Raw genomic sequence first — 20,933 nt, forward strand, 5'->3', positions numbered from 1 at the left:
ATACTGGAGCAAATGGAAGAGTTGGTCAACCAGCTCATTATATTTAGATTAGGTTAGATTCCCTACAGCGTGGAAACAGGCCTTTTGACCCAATAAGTCCACACCAAAGAGTAACATACCCAGACATATTTCCCTCTGACTAATGCACCTAACACTACGGGCAATTTAGCATGGCCAATTCACCTGACCTGCACATCTTTGGACTGTGGGAGGAAACTGGAGCATTTGGAGGAAACTCACGCAGACACAGGGAGAATGTGCAAACTCCACACCGACAGTCGTCCGAGGCTGGAATCGAACCTAGAACTAGGGTGGCTAACCGCTGAGCCACCATGTCACCCTTAGATCTAAGATTCTTGATTTTTGGTTTGTTAAAAAATTCAACTTCTAATAAATCTATCGAACCTCATCAAAAATCAATGTTTTTTCACAAAAGTTTCAGCCTGAATGAATGCAGACTTTTTATGCAAATACCACAGGTGAGGAATGGACTTGGAGTAACATCAAAACATGCAAAGAGGAAAGGCTATTTATAGTATTAATGTTTCCCCCCAATTAATTTTTTTTAAAGCTTCCCAACTGTCAGCTGATGCTTTATTTTAAACTGTAAAGCCAGGTGGTAGACTGAGGAAATATGTAAAGAATGGCTAACATTGGACATTAAAATGTAAAGGCACTATTTATTATCGCACTTTGCATGACTTAAACAGAAAAAGGCAGTTTATGAATTCAGTCTACGTGCTGGATTTCAGATCAATCAACTCTCTCAAAGGGTGAATCTCTAATATTTTGGCAAATAAGGATTGTACCAAATAGAAACCATAAGAAAGGTTAAAAATTGAAAGAGAAAGATAATGTTACAGAACAGGTTTGTAATAATTTCAGGAGAAGAAAACTGTTCAAATGTGAGTAACAGTTCAGATAATGTTTCTAAGGGTGTTACACCATCACAAGGTGTTAGCACCATAATCGATCGTGAAAAGAGAAGTGAGAGAACTGACAGCACAACAATATCCATTTCTAATTCTACAACAAAAAAAGAATCAGTCACAGCCAGCCCCAGCCCTGAATAATCTTGAAGAGTCATTGAATTTTGAAGAGAAAGTTTCTTGAGCTGTCCTGATTATGGAGGGTGGTAACAAAAGAATATTCTTACTTCAAATCACGTAAACAAATCTTGAAAACCTTCTCAACTTTGACATACTGAAAATTAAACTGGGGTACAACTTTGAAATAATATTTCATTTAATCCATCATTGAAAAATTCTGCAAAGATCCTTTTTACCTAATCTAAAAACATATTTCATCATTGCCAAAAATAGTATGTGAGTCACTGTACAGGGACATTGCAATTGTTGGGGCATTCCATACCAACAGTTTTGCAGTCAGTTATACACATTAAAATATTTACAAAGACACTTTACAAGAATAATGCTGCACTGGTATATTAATGCATAACTCTGTTTAATGCTATTCTAGTTTTTAAAATGTGGATTGCCTATTTTCAAACTCTGTATACACAGTGTAAGAAAATCAAACATCAGGTACCATAAACTGAGAGATATAATTAAAATAAATACTCAATCCTTCAGAAACTGCCCTGAACAAAGTGGAAAAAGTACTAATCCTCAAGAATGCACCCATTATTCTTCTTCCACACTAGCAAACCATGATTTCCACTACTTCAAATGGGACTTTATTTCAGTTTGGGCTATGAACGGTGTTCTCGACAAGAATGGGTTTAGTTTTTAAAAATATAGATAAAATTGAACAGCGGTCCTTTTCTCTGAATCACTTGAAATAATTTTGACGATTTTAACTACGATTTGTGATACAAACATATATCACCTCTCCTGAGAATATCCATTTAATAAACCTGAAATTCAAGAACATTCCAATGGAGGGCTCATGCCTACTGTTGACACAACAAAAGCAAAACAAATCTTACAAAATGTTATTTCACTAAACAGAGATGCAACAAAAATTCCACAGTGAGACCTAGTTAAGAAAGTGTTTTAAACAATCTGAACAGGAAAGTTCACATTTCTACAGCAATAGTTGTAGCTCATTGAAGTTACAAAGTTTAAACATCAAAGGGAACTTGGCTGGTTCAGGCAATGCTACAATCCAGTGATGATAAACATTTGCACGGGGGCCTGGTCAGATTCTAATAATGGTGAGAGTGTACATGACCCAGTGGAATTAATGCCCAATGCTGCAAACACGGTTTTCAAAACTAGCAGACAGTCTATGTGAGTACTGCACTGCACTGCTACAATGCTTCATTCCAGAGAAGTGGAACTTGATGTCAGCGCATGGTCTACGCGCAGTGTTCAGACTGATGGATCGAAATCAGAACTGAATCCTCAAGAAATTCACTTTGGTTTGCAATTGATAGTTTAAAAATAATTTTTTTCTTTAAATCTATGATTTAACATGTTAAAATTCCACTATGTGATGTATTAACACTCAAAAGAAATCACTTAACTCGCTATTTTAAGAAGTCATTAACTCATGGGTTATAATTCTGCCAATACAACAAACAGGAGTTTCACAGTCAATGTTTTTTAAAATTCAGAATTTCCATTTCAAATTGCTGAGCTGAACCAATATGAACCGTCTGAAAGGCTCTTTAAATAAGAAAGCCAAAGCGACCCACAGCTTAATACACTGCATCATTAAAACAATTTAAAATCACAAGTAGGTTCACAGAGTTGCTAAAACAATGTCAAAATGTAAACGATAAAATATTTCTTGTGCCCGCAACAAAGCCTTCTAACACATCAAATTCATGTCACTGCTTTCTTTCTTTATAAACCAGGTATAAAAAGTGTCTTGGTGCAATTTCATTTGATCCTTTTTGAAATATATTATGACTGTAAACCCATTTCAACTTGAGCGATTCCAACACTGTAGTAGCGAGCACAGAAGCAGGCTTTTCTTGGGTCAGTTCCAGTTGAGCAATACCTCTGATTCGGTGTGTGTATTTGCTGGTGTGTACCACATGCTAGATCCAGTGATGCACTGGCTGAGTGCTGGATGATAGTCTCTGCAAAATTTGCACCTTATGAAGTTCTGCTGACGATAAAACTTGATGTCATAGCAGGTCCATTTTTGGCCTGTAATGTAGCAGGAGGGGCGATTTCTTCAAAAAGAAAGGGGGATATACAGCATTATAAATACACCACAGGTCACCAGTTATCAAAACGTATTAAATAAATTGAACAAGATTTTTCACTAATTATTGCCACCATTTTCTGGTCCAATCTTTTACGACAATGAGCCATACACAAGCATTAAGCTAGAAATGAGCCATCACTTCAGTGAGATGGAATCATGATCAGACACCATTCTCAACTCTTAATCCATTTCACACACCTTTCAAGTCTTTGAATGATGGCCACTGCCACCTGTAACTGTTGACCACCTCTGCTAATACTAATGACTTGTTATGCTTCAGTTAGCTAGAGAATAAATTCTAAATGTAGGTCTGTTTGTTGAGCTGAAAGGTTCATTTTCAGATGTTTTGTCACCATACTAGGTAACATCGTTAGTGAGTCTCTGGATGAAGCTTCATTTGGAGGCTCAATGAAACGGTTACCTAGTATGGTGACAAAACGTCTGAAAACAAACCTTCCAGCTCAGTGAGCAAATCTACTTCCAGAACCTCAACCTGAGCTACAAATCTTTCCAAAACTCACTAAGAGAATAAATTAGGTAGTATAGCCCCCAGTCAAGATGGAGGGGAATCTGCAGGTGGTCAAACTTCCAAAGCATCTGCTACTCATCCTCCTGGGTGGAAAAGGTTGCAATTTGAAGATGCTGTCAAAGGAGCTTTGGTGAGTTTGCATTGCGTCATGTAGAAATACACCATGCTGGTACCGTGCAATGCAATGGTAATGGAAGGACCTGAGCGTTTTGGATATGTTGCCATTCAAGTGTTTTGTCCTGGATCAGAAATACTGATTTACCAGTTGAGTGAGGACACTGCATGGTAATCAGGAGGTTTCCTGCCCATATTGGACCTGTTATCATGTGATTTCTTGGAATTCTATATCAATTTTGTGAACTTACAGGGCGACTCACTGCCAACTGTATACCACTGTTCCACAACTTCTGTTGGAACAGTGATGGTGGTGCCTGAGACAGTCATATTAATGGAATGCACCTCATAGATAATGTCAGGTTGTTACTGGACTAGTCTGTGGGACAGCTCTCCCAAATCTGGCAGGAGGCCCAAATGTTAGGAAGAAGGATTTTGCAGGGCTCAGCTTGCCCTTGTTGCTTTGGGTACCAAGGCCAATACCAGGTGGTCCAACCAGTGTCATTGCTCTTTTCAGATTTCTTAGCAATTAGATATAATTTAGTGGTTTGCTAGGCCATTTCAGAGAGCATTTGAAAATCAAGCACATGGCTACGGATCTGGAGTCAAATGTCAGCCAGACTAGGAAATTGTGTCAGATTTCCCTCCTTCAAGAACATGCGTGAAACAGATGGGATTTTATATCAAATCAACAATCTTTTCCCTTTTAATTCCAGATTTGTTTTATTAATTCAAATTCCACTATCTGCTACGGTGGTAATCAAACCCGAGGGCAATATTCACTGGAACTAAGAAGAATGGGGTGGGGGGAGGGATCACAGAGACCTATAAAATTCTAACAGGATTCAAAATGATAAATGCAAGAAGGATGTTCCTAATGATGTGGGAGTCCACAATATGGGGTTTGGCCACTTAGTCTCAAGAAGGGCAGCATGGTGGCTCAGTGGTTAGCACAGCTGCCTCAACTCCAGGGACCTGGGTTTGATTCCAGCCTCAGGCTACTGAGTGTGTGAAGTTTGCACATGCTCCCTGTTGCTGCGTGGGTTTTCTCCGGGTGCTCCGGTTTCCTCCCACAATCTAAGATGTGCAGGCTATGTGGAATGGCCAAGCTAAATTGCCCAGAGTGTTTAGGGATGTGTCTGTTAGGTGCATTCGTCAGGGGTAAATATAGGATAATAGGGTAGGGGAACTGATCTGGGTAGGTTACTCTTTGGAAGGGCGGTGTGGACTTGTTTGGCCGAAGGGCCTGTTTCCATACTGTAGGGATTCTATGAAAAGGAGAAATTTCTTCACACAGAGTGGTATACCTCTGGAATTTTCTGTCACAGAAAGTGGTAGAGGCCAGAACATTGAATGTTTTCAAGGAGGAGTCAGATACAGTCTTTAGTGCTAAAAGGATCAAAGGGTACGGGCATAAAGTGGGAACAGAGTATTGAATAATCGGCCATGATCAGACTGAATGGTGGAGCAGGCTCACAGGGCTTCCACTGTCTACGTTTCTATGCTTGCGAGAGAATTACTTCGGTCTCTGAATTATGAGTTCACCATGAACACCATTATACCACTGCCTCTCTAACTGATCCTAACCCTTTCCTCATTCTGAGATCCCCACACATATATTTTCATCCAGGACACAAGATAGTAATGTTAGCTAATTCCCATTACCTAAACTCTAATCAACCCTTCAGCTCCTGTATTTACCCACCTTCTGCTAAAGCTAAGATTATTAGTGAAAACAGAACAGAAATTATCCTGGGACTTTAATGGACTGCATGATTCAGCAACTCACTTATAATTTGTTTTTTAAACAACTTGTTCAGAAATATTATGACACATCTCTGGGACTTGAACTCGGGTCTTCTGGCTTAGAGGTAGGGCATACCACAGTGCCATGAGAGTCTTACTCATTGTTTTAACTGGTTGAGGCATGATGGAACACATCTGCTGTATGGAAGTTACCTCCAGCTAAAGATTCAAATTACCATATGATACAAGATAATGCAATGCGTGAACACGTGGAAGTATAATCAAATATTACATTCATCAGCACCCGGGCAAGTCTCTTAAGTTCATGCAATCGTACAATTCAAGGCAATCTAATTATTTTGGAGTGGAAGGGTCAATGAACTTGCAAAAAAAAACTGCAACAAAATCTCTAAATTCAGAACACAGAGTTGCTTACTGTTATAAAAGATAATATCATGGTTGTTTACCTTGAATCTCCATCGAGTGACAACAACAAATTTCAAAGTGTGATCCTTTCCGAGTATTTCTTCATTGCATAGAATATCCAGCTACAGAATAATGAAGAAAGCCAGGAGTCATAGCTGGCTCACAAATTGTGCTACAACAGTTTTGCTAATCTTGCTATCAATCAGATTCACTTTATCAATGTGAAATGGGTTTGAGCAGTCCCAACACAGTTCCCAGTCCACATGAACATGAATAACTCATCTACAGGTCTCATTAACTATAAATTTACTCAAAGGGCCCTTGTGTAGTTCACTTGTCTGCACAGCAAAAATCATCCAGGACAAAGTGAAGACTGCAGATGCTGGATATCAGAGTCAAAGAGTGTGATGCTGGAAAAGGACAGCTGGTCAGACAGCATCAGATATTCCCTGAAACGTTCAGCAAATTGGCATTCTGTCTCCCCAGTGTATAGGAGACCTCATTGGGAGCAATGGACACAAGAGATGACATGTGTGGAGGTACAGGTAAATCTCTGTCGGATGTGGAAGGATTCTTTGGGGCCTTGGACGGAGGTAAGGTGGGGGAGGTGTGGGCGCACGTTTTGAGGAAGCCAGGTGCCAACTCGCGGACACCTTCTCCTACTGCCCCCACGACCATGGCCTCACCTCCCATCACCAAGCCATCACCTCCCAGACCATTCACAACCTCATCACCTCAGGGGATCTTCCACTCACAGCCTCCAACCTCATAGTTCGGGAACCCTGTACCACCCATTTCTAACTCCTACTTAAAATTCACAAACCTGACTACCCCAGTCAACACATCATCTCAGCCTGCTCCTGACCTACCAAAATTATCTCTGCACACCTTGACACTATCCTGTCCCCCTTGGTCCAGCAACTCCTCGTCTACGTTCAGGACACCACCTAAGCCCTCCACCTCCTGCATGACTTTCATTTCCCCACTCCCAATGCCTCATTTTCAACATCGACATCCAAACCTGTACACATCCACCGGCCATGATGAAAGCCTCCAAGCCCTCCATTTCTTCCTCTCATATCAACTCTACCAGTACCTTTCCACCAACAATCTCATTTGATTGGCTGAACTGGTCCTCATCCTCAACAATTCCTCCTTCGAATTGTCCCACTGCTTCCAGATTGAATAGGTAGCCATGGGCACCCGCATGGGCTGCAGCTATGTCTGCCTATTTGTTGGGAACGTGGAATAGTCCATCCTCTGCAGCTACATTGTGACTATTCCCCATCTTTTCCTCCGCTATACTGATGACTGTATCGGCGCCACCTTGTGCTTCACGAGGAGGTTGAACAGTTCATCAACTTCACAAACGTGTTCCACCCCAACCTCAACTTCACCTGGACCATCTCGGATATCTCCCTCCCCTTCCTGGATCTCTTCACCTCCATTTCTGGCAATCAACACAACACGGACATCAACTACAAACCCACCAACTCCCACAGCTACCTGGACTACACCTCCTCCTGGACTTAGCCAGTTTCCTCATTTCCTCTCCCCTCACCTTACCCTAGTTCCAACCTTCCAGCTCAGCACCATCTTCATGACCTGTCCTATCTGCCAATCTTCCTTCCCACCTATCCACTCCACCCTCCTCTCTGACCTATCATTTTCATCCCCACCTCCATCCACCTACCGTACTCTTGGCTACCTTCTCCCCAGCCCCACATCCCTCCCATTTATCTCTCTACCCCGAAGGCTCCCTGCCTCATTTCTGATGAAGGGCTTTTGTCTGAAACATCGATTTTCCTACTCCTCAGTTGCTGCCTGACCTGCTTTGCTTTTCCAGCACCACTCTAACCTGGACTCCTCCCACCCTGCCTACTGTAAAAATGCTATCTCTTATTCTCAATTCCTCCATCGCATCTGCTCTCAGGAGGACCAATTCTACCAGAGAACATCCCAGATGGCATCCTTCTTCAAGGACAACAAATCCCCCTCCCACGTGGTCGACAATGCCCTCCAGAACGTCTCCTCCACTTTCCACACATCTACCCTTGAACCCCACCTCTCCAATCGCAACAAGGATCCCACCACCCCAGTCCTCACCTTCCACCCCACAAACCTCTGGATACATCGCATCATCCACTGCTATTTCTGCAACCTACAAACAGACCCCACAACCAGGGATCTTTTTCCCTACACACCCCTAACTTTGTTCCGGAGAAACCATTCTCTCTGTGATTCCCTTGTTAGGTACAGTCTCCCCCCCGCCCCCCACCCCCCACCACCAACCCACCCTCCACTCCCGGTACCTGCCTCTGCCACTGCAAGAAGTGCAAAGCCTGGACCCACATCTCCCCCCCTCACCTCCGTCCAAGACCTCAAAGGATCCTTCCACCATCCGACAGCCATTTACTTGTACTTCCACACACGTTACCTACTGTGTCCATTGCTCCCGGTGTGGTGTCTTCTACACTGGGGAGATGGGATGCCAACTTACAGAATGTTACAGAGTACATCCCTGGGACACCTGTATTAACCAACCCTACCACCCTGTGACTGAACGCTTCAACTCCCCCTCCCAATCCCACTCCACTGAGGACATGCAAGTTCTGGGACTGCTCCACTGCTAAATCCTAACCATCCGATGCTTGGAAAAAAAATGCCTCATCTTCTACATTGGGACCCTCTAACCACACAGGATCAATGTGAATTTCACCAGTTTCCTCATTTCCCCACTCTTATCCAAGACCCAACCTTCCAACTCGGCAAGGCCCTCTTGAACTGTCCTACCTGTTCATCTTCCTTCCCAACTATCTGCTCCACCTTCCTCTCCAACCTATCAGCTTCACCCCCACCATCATCTACCTATCGCATTCCCAGCTACCTCCCCCAACTCCAACCAGCCCCACCCCCCCTCCTATTTACCTCTTAGCATTCCTTGGACCACAAGCCTCATTCCTGAGGAAGGGCTTATGCTTGAAATGCTGATTCTCCTGATCCACAGATGCTGTCTGACTGGCTGTGCTGTTCAAGCACCATACTCTTCGACGCACAGTAGAAATGCCTAGTGTAGCACAGACATCTTCAAGGGGGTTAGACTGCACTGGTTTGGGCCTAAATCATTTATTTATTTTAACCTATGATCTAATACCATGGGTGGGATTGCTGATAAAGACAATATTAGCAACAAAATGGAAAAGAGATTGCATTACAATCAAAATCAGCCCTTATCTTGATGCATGCAATAATCCCTGCCCCTAAAAAAGTGACAATATTGAATAGCTCAATAAGGAAAAGTTCTGAGTAAAACTGCACAAGCAAGACCATAAGAAGTCGTTGATGTAAAAGATTACTGTACAGCAAAGAAGTATCCATTTCAAAAAGGTTTTTCACAAATTGGTCACAGTCATACAGCACAGAAACAGATCCGTCAGTACAACTCACCCACGCTGACCAGACATCCCAACTTAATCTAGTGCCATTTGCCAACATTTGGCCCAAAACCCTCTAAACCCTTCCTATTCATATACCCATCCAGATACCTTTTAAATGCTGTAATTGTATCCATCTCCGCTACTTCCTCTGATAGCTCCACCTCTGTGTGAAAAAAGTTGGCCCTCAGGTCCTTTTTTAATCTTTCCCCTTACACCTTAAACCTATGCCCTCTAGTTTTGGGAAAAAGACCTTGGCTATTCATCCTATTCACATTCCTCTAAGGTCACCCCTCAGCTTCCGATGCTGCAGGAAAATAGCCCCAGCCTATTCAGCTTCAAACCCTCCAAACCATGTAACATCCTTGTAACTCTTTCACATTTAATAACATCTTTCCTCTACGAGGGAGACCAGAATTGAACGGAGTATTCCAAAAGTGGCTAACAAATGTCCTGTACAGCTGCAACATGACCTCCCAATTCCTATACTCAATGCAAAGACCATTAAAGGCAAGCATACCAAATGCCTTTTCACGACTCTGTCTACCTGCAACTCCACTTTCCAGGCACTCTTAATTTGCACCCCAAGGTCTCTTTGTTCGACAATACTCCCAGAACCTTACTGATAAGCGGATGCATGAACCAGAGGAGTACAGTCCTACTCACATGGACAGCAGCTGATGTGGAACAAAGGCTCCAGACACATCAGGAACGACTTAAATGGATGCTTTACCTTCGTCAAATAGTTTACAATTTATACTTCTTGTAAGAGTTGTTTTGATACTGTGGTAGGAGTGGTAACATAGTTGGTCATTCGATATGGTGTTCTATAGCTTTTTATTTTAATATGTTCATGGGATGAAGGCCTTGTTGGCTATACCAGCATTTCTTGTCCATCCCTACTGGTCCTGGAGAAGGTGAAAATGTTCTGCTTTCTTGCAATGCTGTAGCCCTTGGATACAGGGATATTCACAACTCTGCTAGGAAGCAAGTTCAAAATTTTGACCCAGTGACAGTACAGTGATACCCACGTCAGAGTCGAGAGTGCGGTGCTGGAAAAGCACAGCAAGTCAGGCAGCATCTGAGGAGCAGGAGAATTGATGTTTCGGGCATAAGCCCTTCAGTAGAATTCCTGATGAAGGGCTTATGCCTGAAACGTCAATTCTCCTGCTCCTCAGATGCTGCCTGACCTGCTGTGCTTTTCCAACACTGCACTCTCGACTCTGGTCTCCAGCATCTGCAGCCTTCACTTTCTCCGAGATATCAGGATGGTGAATGGCTTGGAGGGCAACTTGCAGATTGTACAGTTCCCATGCATCTCATGGTTTGTCCTAGGTGGCAGACTCATGGATTTGGAAGATGCTGAAGGAGCCTGGATGACTAACAGTAGTATATCTTGTCGGTGGTACACACAGCTGCCACTGTATTATGGAGAAGGAGCTGCAGATGATACATGGATGCCAATCAAGTGGGCTGAATTGTGGATGGTGACAAGCTTTGAGTGTTGCTGGAGCTGCACTCACCCTTCACCTCTTTTACCTTCCCCCTGAAAAATCTAAACCCTGAATATCCAATTAGCATTCCTGCCCCTATGACATCCAAGTGTCTGTAATGGCCACAACGTCACAGCTCCAAGCACTGATCCATGCTCTAAGTTCATCACCCTTATTCCTGACACTTCTTGTATTAAAATAGACACACTTCAAACTATCACATTGACTGCACCTTGTCCCTATCAAATGCCTATCCTTCCTCTCAGACTCTCTGCAAGCTGTATCTGGCTGTTCGCTCTCTACTCTATCATCTGATCTATAGCTCAGGTTCCCACCTCCCAGCCAATCTAGTTTAAACTCTCCCGAAGAGCTCCAGCAAACACACCGCCGAGGGTATCGGTGCCTCTCCTTAACTTGGCTAATATTGATTGGAACCTACTTAGTTCAATGGAGCAGTTTTTATCAGGATTGTCCAGGAAGGAATCCTGACTCAATATATAAATAGGCCGACTAGAGGGGAGGCCATATTGGATTTGATTCTTGGCAACAAACCAGGCCAGGTGTCAGATCTCTTGGTGGGAGAACATTTCGGTGATAGTGATCACAACTCCATGAACTTAACTATACTCATGGAACGAGATAGGAACAGATGGTATGGGAAAGTATTTAATTGGGAGAGGGGGAATTACAATGCTATTAGACAGGAACTGGGGTACCTAGATTGAGAACAGGTGTTTTCAGGGAAATGCAGAATAGAAGTATGGAGGTTGTTCAGGGAGCACCTGCTGATAGAGCTGGATAGATTCATCCTACTGAGGCAAGGAAGGGATGGTAGGGTGAAGGAACCTTGGTGACAATGGATGTGGAACATCTAGTCAAGAGGAAGAAGGAAGTTTACTTAAGGTTGAGACAAGGATCAGATAGGACTTTACAGGATTACAAGGTAGCCAGGAAGGAACTGAAGAATGGACTTAGGAGAGCTAGAAGAGGGCATGAAAAAGCTTTAGTGGGTAGCATTAAGGAAAACCTTAAGGCATTCTACACTTATGTGAGGAACAAGAGGATGCTGAGAGTGAGGGTAGGCCTGATCAGGGATAGTGGAGGGAACTTGTCCTTAAGTCAGAGGTGGTAAGAGAGATCCTTAATGAATACGTTGTTTCAGTATTCACTGCTGAGAGGAAACATGACGTTTCTGAGAACAGGTTGATGTTAGGAAGAAGGATGTGCTGAAAATTTTGAAAACATAAGGATAGATAGGTTCCCTGGGCCAGAAGGGATAGACCCTAGGTTACTACAGGAAAATACAGAAGAGATTGTTGTACCTTTGGCCCTGATCTGTCCATCCTCACTATCCACTGGAGTAATGCCAGGTGATTGGAAGGTGGCAAATGTTGTTCCTTTGTTCAAGAAAGGCAATAGAGTCAAAGAGATATACAGCACAGAAACAGACCCTTTGGTCCAACTCGTCCATGCTGACCAGATATCCCAACCCAATCTAGTCCCATCTGCCAGCCTATATCCCTTCAAACCCTTCCTATTCATATACCCACCCAGATGCTTTGTAAATGTTGCAATCATACAAGTCTGTACCACTTCCTCTGGCAGCTCATTCCATACACATGAAAATGTTGCCCCTCAGGTGTCTTTTATATCTTTTCCCTCTCACCCTAAACCTATGCCCTCTCATTCTGGACTCTCTCACTCCAGGGAAGAGACTTTGTCTATTTATCCTATCCATATCCCTCATGATTTTATAAATCTCTATAAGATCACTCCTCAACCTCTGATGCTCCAGGGAAAACAACCCTAGCCTGTTCAACCTCTCCCTATAGTTCAAATCCTCCAATCCTGGCAACATCCTTGTAAATCTTTTCTGAACCCTTTCAAGTTTCACAATATCCTTCTGATGTGGAGACCAGATTTGCATGCAATATTCCAAAAGTGGCCTAACCAATATCCTGTACAGCCGCAACATGACCTCCCAGCTCCTGTACTCAATACTCTGACCAATAAAGCAAAGCATACCATGCCAAACGCCTTCTTCACTATCCTATCTATCTGCAACTCCACTTTCAAGGAGCTATGAACCTGCATTCCAAGGTCTCTTTGTTCAGCAACACTCCCTAGGACCTTACCATTAAGTGTATATGTCCTGCAAGATTTGCTTTCCCAAAATGCAGCACCTCACATTTACTAAATTTAACTCCATCTGTAACTTCGCAGCACATTGGTCCATCTGATCAACTTGTTGTAACCTTCTTTGCTGTCCGCTACTCTTTCAATTTTGGTGTCATCTGCAAATCTACCAACTATACCTCTTACTGCAAGGTTTGTAGCTCATGTTGTGGTTTAGGGTGTAGGTTTGCTTGCTGAGCTGTAGGTTTGATATCCAGACGTTTCATTACCTGGCTAGGTAACATCGTCAGTGGTGACCTCCAAGTGAAGCGAAGCTGTTGTCTCCTGCTTTCTATTTATACCTTTCTCCTGGATGGGGTTCCTGGGGTTTGTGGTGATGTCATTTCCTGTTCGTTTTTTGAGGGGTTGATAGACGTATACAGAAAACTGACATACATTGACCAAATACTTAACTACACCAGCAACCATCCCAACACACACAAACAAAGCTGTATCAGAATACTATTCCAACGAGCCAACACACTGCAGCACAGATGAACTTCGGAAAACAGAGGAGAACCACCTATACAACGTATTCAAGAAGAACGGATACTCAAAAATTAGAGTGTGCAGATTTCATAAGAACAAACCACGACAAGCAGACCAAACACAGCCAGAAACCCTAACCACCTCACCATACATCAAAGAAGTTTCAGAAATGACAGCCAGACTACTAAGACCCCTCGGAATCCTAGTAGCACACAAACCCATCAACTCTCTCAAACAAAAACTAACAAACTTAAAAGACCCAGTACAACCCATGGACAAAACCAACGTCACCTACAAAATTCCATGCAAGGGTTGCCACAAACACTACGTAGGACAAACAGGAAGAAAGTTAGCCACCAGGATACACGAACACCAGCTAGCCACAAAAAGACACGACCCCCTCTCCCTCATAGCCCTACACACGGATGAAAAAAGAACCACCATTTCGACTGGGACAACACATCTATCCTGGGACAGGCTAAGCAAAGACATGCCAGAGAATTCCTAGGGACCTGGCACTCCAACCACAATGCCATAAACAAACACACAGATCTAGATGCCATCGATCAACCCCTCAAAAAACGAACAGGAAATGACATCTCCACAAACCCCAGGAACCCCATCCAGGAGAAAGATATAAATAGAAAGGAGGAGACAACAGCTTCGCTTCACTTGGAGGTCACCACTGATGATGTTACCGAGCCAGGTAATGAAATGTCTGGATATCAAACCTACAGCTCAGTGAGCAAACCTACACCCTATACCTCTTATCTCACGTCATTTATATAAATGATGAAAAGTAGTGGACCCAGCACCGAACCTTGTGGCACTCCACTGGTCACAGGCCTCCAGTCTGAAAAAAACCCTCCACCACCACCCTCTGTCTTCTACCTTTGAGCCAGTTCTGTATCCAAATGGCTAGTTCTCCCTATATTCTATGAAATCTAACCTTGTTAACCAGTCTCCCATGGGGAACCTTGTCGAATGCCTTACTGAAGTCCTTATAGATCACATATTCTGCTCTGCCCTCATCAATCCTCTTTGTTTCTTCTTCAAAAAACTCAATCAAGTTTGTGAAACATGATCTCCCATGCACAAAACCATGCTGACTATCCCCAGTAAGTCCTTGTCTTTCCAAATACATGTGCATCCTGTCCCTCAGGATGCCCTCCAACAACCTGCCCACCACCGAGGTCAGGCTCACCGGTCTACAGTACCCTGGCTTGTCTTTACTGCCCTTCTTAAACAGTGGCACCACGTTAGCCAACCTCCAGTCTTCTGGCATCTCACCTGTGACTATCGATGATACAAATATCTCAGCAAGAGGCCCAACAATCACTTCCCTAGCTTCCCACAGAGTTTGAGGCTACACCTGATCAAGTCCTGGGGAATTATCCACCTTTATGCATTTTAATACATCCAGCACTTCCTTCACTGTAAAATGGACATTTTTCAAGATATCACCATCTGTTTCCCTACATTATATACCTTTCACGTCCTTTTCCACAGTAAATATTGATGCAAAATACTCGGTTAGCATCTCCACCATCTCCTGCGGTTCCACACAAAGACCACCTTGCAGATCTTTGAGGGGCCCTATTCTCTCCCTAGTTACCCTTTTGTTCTTAACGTGTTTGTAAAAACCCTTTGGATTCTCTTTAGTTCTATTTGCCAAAGCTATCTCATGTCCTCTTTTAGCCTTCCTGATTTCCTTCTTATGTGTATGCTCATTGCCTTTACATTCTTCTAAGGATTCATTTGATCTACCTTGTTTATACCAAACATATAAACCCCATCATCCGCCGACATTTCCGCCACCTCCAAACAGTCCCCACCCTATCCGCTTTCCGCAAAGACTGTTCCCTCCATGACTACCTAGTTAGGTCCATGCCCTCCAACAACCCACTCTTCCCTCTGCAGGAATTACAAAACCTGAGCCCACATCTCCCCCCTCACCTCTGTCCAAGGCCCCAAAGGAGCCTTCCACGTCCTTCAAAGTTTCACCTGCACTTCCACTAATGTTATTTACTGTATCTGTTGCTTCTGATGTGGTCTCCTTTACATTGGGGAGACTGGACGTCTCCTCGCAGAGCGCTTTAGAGGACATCTCCGGAACGCCCACACCAATCAACCCCACCGCCTTGTGGCGGAACATTTCAACTCCCCCTCCTACTCTGCCAAGGACATGCAGGTCCTGGGCCTCCTCCACCGCCACTCCCTGGCCACCTGACATGCCTCATCTTCAGTCTCGGAACACTTCAACCCCAGGGCATCAATGTGAACTTCACCAGTTTTCCACCTTCCAGCTCAGCATCATCTTCATGATCTGTCCTATCTGCCAATCTTCCTTCCCACCTATCTGCTCCACCCTCCTCTCTGATCTATCACCTTCACTCACACCTCTATACACCTATTGTACTCTTGGCTACCTTCTGCCCAGCCCTACACCCCCTCCTGGAGGCACTCAGCCTCATTCCTGTTGAAGGGCTCCTGCCCAAAATGTCAATCTTCCTGCTCCTTGGATTCCTGCACCACTCTAATCGTAACTCTGATCTCCAGTATCTGCAGTCCTCACTTCTGCCTATACCTGATACATGCTTCTTTCTTTTTCTTAACCAAACCCTCAATTTCTTTAGTCAGCCTTTCCTTTTACCCTAACACGAATATACTGTTTCTGGACTCTCATTATCTCATTTCTGAAGGCTTCACATTTTCCATCTGTCCCTTTACCTGCGAACATCTGTCCCCTCAATCAGCTTTTGAACGTTCTTGCCTAATACCATCAAAATTAGCCCTCCTCCAATTTAGTACTTCACCTTTTTAGATCTGGTCTATCCTTTTCCATCACTATTTAAACTAATGCAATTATGGTTGCTGGCCCCAAAGTGCTCCCCCACTGACACCTCAGTCACCTGCCCTGTCTTATTTCCCAAGAGTAGGTCAAGTTTTGCACCTTCTCTAGTAGGTACATCTACATACTGAATCAGAAAATTGTCTTGTTCACACTTAACAAATTCCTCTCCATCTAAACCTTTAACACTATGGCAGTCCCAGTGTATGTTTGGGAAGTTAAAATCCCCTACCACAACTACCCTATTATTCTTATAGATAACAGAGATCTCCTTACAAGTTTGTTTCTCAATTTCCCTCTGACTATTAGGGGGTCTATAATACAATGCCAATAAGGTGATCATCCCTTACTTATATCTCAGTTCAACCCAAATAGCTTCCCCAGATGTATTTCTGGGAATATCCTCTCTCACTACAGCAGTAATGCTATCCCTTAGCAAAAACACCACTCTCCCTCCTCTCTTGCCTCCCTTTCTGTTCTTCCTGTAGCATTTGTATCCTGGAACATTAAGCTGCCAGTCCTGCTCATCCCTGAGCCACGTTTCTGTAATTACTCTGATATCTCAGTCCATGTTCCTAACCAAGAGCTGAGTTCATCTGCCTTTCCTGTTGGGTCTCTGGCATTGAAATAGAAGCAGTTTTAATGCAGTGGCGGCACGGTTGCTCAGTGGTTAGCACTGCTGCCTCACAGCACCAGGGCCACATGTTCGATTCCAGCCTCGAGTGACTGTCTGTGTGGAGTTTGCACATTCTCCTCATGCTTCCGTGGGTTTCATCCAGTTTCCTCCCACAGTTCAAAAATGTGCAGATCAGGTGAATTGGCCATGCTACATTGCCCATAGTGTTTGCTGTATTAGTCAGAGGGAAATGAGTATGGGTAGGTTACTCTTCAGAGGGTCGGTGTGGACTTGTTGGGCCGAAGGGCCTGTTTCCACACTGTAGGGTATCTAATCATCCAATCTCATCAGTCCCACCTTGTTCTCTGCTTTGTCTCGGACTGTTTGACTCACTTCTGTTCTCAACTGTACCTGTTTCAGATTGATCTCTTCCCTCACTATCTCCCTGGATTCCCCCCCACCCTACCTGAACAGTTTAAATCCTTCTGAGCAGCTCGAGCAAATATCCCTACCAGTATATTAGTCCCCTTCCAATTCAGGTGGGATCCGTCCTTCTTGTACAAGTCACTCCTATCCCAGAAGAGATTCCAATGATCCAAAAATGTGAATCCTTCTCCCATACACCAGCTCCTCAGCCCATGCGTTCATCTGCTCTATCACCCTATTCCTACCCTCACTAGCTCGCAGCACCAGGAGTAATCCAGATATTACTACTCTCAAGGATCTCCTTTTTAAATTCCGGCCTAACTCTCTATATTCTCCCTTCAGAATCTCATCCTTTTGCCTTTCTATGTCATTGGTTCCAAAGTGTGTAATGACCTCCTGTTGGTCCCTCTCCCTTTTGAGAACATTCTGCATCCTCTCTGAGACATCCTTGATCCAGGCACTAGGGAGATAACACACTATTCTGATTTTTTGCTGCTGGCCACAGAAACGTCTTTCTGTGCCTCAGACTAGACAGTCCCCTAACACAATTGATCTCTTGGAACCCGACGTACCAGTCATTGCAATAGAGCCAGTCTCGAAACCAGAAACTTGGCTGTTTACGCTACATTCCCCTGAGAATCTATCACCCCCTACATTTTCCAGAACAGCATACATGTTTGAAATGGGGATAGCCACAGAAGACTCCTGCACTACCTGCTTCCCTCTCCTACCTTTCCTGGAGTTACCCCATCTATGTAACTGTATCTGCAACTTTTCTCCCTTCCTATAACAGCCATCCATCACATCTCGTTCTAAATTCATCATTACTTCTGTCACTCCAACCGATCCATTTGATCTGATAGGATTCACAACCAACGGCATTTATTGCCGATATAATCCTCAGTAACACATAAACACTCCCTAAACTCCCACCTCCAGTTTGACAGAGCAGCGAAGACAGAAGGTGAGGTGAAGCGAGGGCAGCTGGGAAGGTAAGGACTCAATTTATATTTGGGCAGTGGCTAAACCCGAGATACTACACATGTAGTAGCTCCCTCCTGCCCCCCTCCTCTAACTGAAAGAAAAATACTCTCAGGTAAGGCTTTTATTTCTTTCTTATCATTATTTTTCATATATTTAAGTCATTATTTGGCTTTAGTCAGTTCATGTAAAGCTAAGCTTATGATGGCAGGGGACCCCAGACTCGTGGCATGTGCCTCTTGCTTGATGTGGGAGCTTAGGAACATGTTTGATGTTCCTGTCTCTTAACTTGCAAGAAGCGTGTCCAGCTGCAGCTCTTGTTTGACTGCATGACGGCTCTGGAGCTGCGGATGGACTCACTGTGGAGCATCCGCGATGCTGAGGTGGTCGTGGATAGCACGGTTAGTGAACTGGTCACACCGCAGAATAGATTTGCTGAGGGAGACAGTGAATGGGTGACCAAAAGAGAAAAAAAAGAGTAAGAAGGCAGTGCAGGTGTCCCCTGCGGTCATCTCCCTCCAAAACATGTATACCATTTTGGATATTGTTGGGGGAGATGGCTCACCAGGAGAGGGCAGCTGTTATCAAGATCATGGCACCGTGGCAGGCACTGCTGTTCAGGAGGGCAGGAAAAAGACTCGTAGAGCCATAGTCATAGGGGATTCTATTGTGAGGGGAGTAGATAGGCGGTTCTGTGGCCGAAAACGTGACTTCTGGATGGTATGTTGCCTCTCAGGTGCTCGGGTCAAGGATGTCACTGATCAGCTGCAGAGCATTCTAAAAGGGGAGGGTGAACAGTCAGTTGTCTTGGTGCATACAGGCACCAACTACATAAGTAGAAAGCGAGATGAGGTCCTGAAAGAAGAATTCAGAGAGCGAGGAGAGATGTTAAAGAGGAGGACCTCAAAAGGTAGTGATCTCAGGATTACTACCAGTGCCACGTGCTAGTTAGCGTAGAAATGAAAACTTAGGCAGGATGAACACGTGGTTTGAGAGATGGTGTAGGAGGGAGGGGTTCAGATTTGTTGGACATTGGGAACTGTTCTCCTCAGCAACACGGATGCTCCACGGTGAGTCCATCCGCAGCTCCAGAGCCGTCATGCAGTCAAACAAGAACTGCAGCTGGACACACTTCTTGCAAATTAAGAGATAGGAACATCAAACGTGTTCCTAAGCTCCCACAGCAAGCAAGAGGCACATGCTACGAGTCTGAGGTCCCCTGCCATCATAAGCTTAGCTTTACATGAACTGACTAAAGCCAAATAATGACTTAAATATATGAAAAATAATGATAAGAAAGAAAGTATAAAATAGGCAGTCTACACCTGGACCAGATCGGAACCAATGTCCTTGGGGAGGGGGTTTTTGCTACTGCTGTTGGGGAGGTTTTAAACTAATGTGCCAGGGGTCTGGGAACCAGAAGAGAAAACAAGTCGGCAGCGAGGTGGAGACTAGAGACTGTAAGAATCATGAAGATTGCATTAATAAGGGAAAGAGTAGGCAGAGAGTAGATGAGCGCAAAAGAACTGGTGGCCTGAAATGCATCTACTTTGATGCAAGGAGTATAGTGTGTAAGGCAGATGAACTTACGGCTTGGATCGGTGCCTGGGAGTATGACATTATTGCAATCACAGAGACTTGGTTGAAGGAAGGGCATGATGATTGGCAATTAAATGTTCCAGGATAGAGATGCTTCAGACAGGACAGGGAGGGAAGTAAAAGGGGGGTGGAGTTGCATTGCTAGTCAGGGATGATATCATGGCTGTGCTAAAGGAGGACACTATGGTGGTCGTGGGTAGTGAGGCATTTGGGGTGGAGCTGAGAAATAAGGGTGCAGTTACATTGTTGGGGCTGAATTACAGACCTCCCAACAGTGAGCGTGAGATAGAAGAACAAATAGGTAAACAGATTATGGAAAGATGTAGAGGCAATAGGGTAGTTGTGATGGGAGATTTTAATTTTCCCAACATTGACTGGGATACACTTCGTGTAAGAGGTCTGGCTGGGTAGAATTTGTAAGAAGCGTCCAGGAGAGTTTTCTAGAGCAGTGTATCAATAGTCCAATGAGGGAAGGGGACATATTGGACCAGGTACTGGGGAACGAGCCAGGCCAGGTAGTAGAAGTTGCGGTAGGGGATTTCTTTGGAAACAGTGACCACAATTCTGTAAGTTTTGGAATATTTATAGATAAAGATGAGAGTTGTCCTAAGGGAAGAGTACTAAAATGGGCCAAGGCCAATTATATCAAAACTAGGCAGGAACTAGGAAAGTGGATTGGACACAGCTATTTGAAGGGAAGTCCACATTTGAGATGAGGGAGGCTTTCAAAAATAGGTTAATGGCAGTGCAGGATAGGCATGTCCCGTTGAAGGCAAAGGATAGGAAGGTCAAGATTCGTGAACCATGGATGACAGGAGAAATTGTACGACTAGCCAAGAGGAAAAGGGAAGCATACACAAGGTCTCGGCAGCTA

General features: G+C 44.1%; 1 protein-coding gene across 1 annotated transcript in view; it reads right to left on the reverse strand.

The window, feature by feature from the left end:
- Nucleotides 1-2,479: 2,479 nt before the first annotated feature.
- The window catches only part of LOC132833373 (polycomb group RING finger protein 3), a 181,614-nt gene continuing 163,160 nt past the window's right edge, over nt 2,480-20,933 (reverse strand). Inside the window, exons 9-10 of the mRNA XM_060851596.1 lie at nt 6,037-6,117; nt 2,480-3,145 (exon numbers count right to left, since the gene is read on the reverse strand). Of these exons, the coding sequence (XP_060707579.1) occupies nt 3,098-3,145; nt 6,037-6,117 (129 nt within the window). The 3' untranslated portion in view covers nt 2,480-3,097. The remainder of the gene's footprint in view (nt 3,146-6,036; nt 6,118-20,933) is intronic.

Source organism: Hemiscyllium ocellatum, chromosome 36 (genome assembly GCF_020745735.1).
Source record: "Hemiscyllium ocellatum isolate sHemOce1 chromosome 36, sHemOce1.pat.X.cur, whole genome shotgun sequence".
Lineage (NCBI taxonomy): Eukaryota > Metazoa > Chordata > Chondrichthyes > Orectolobiformes > Hemiscylliidae > Hemiscyllium > Hemiscyllium ocellatum.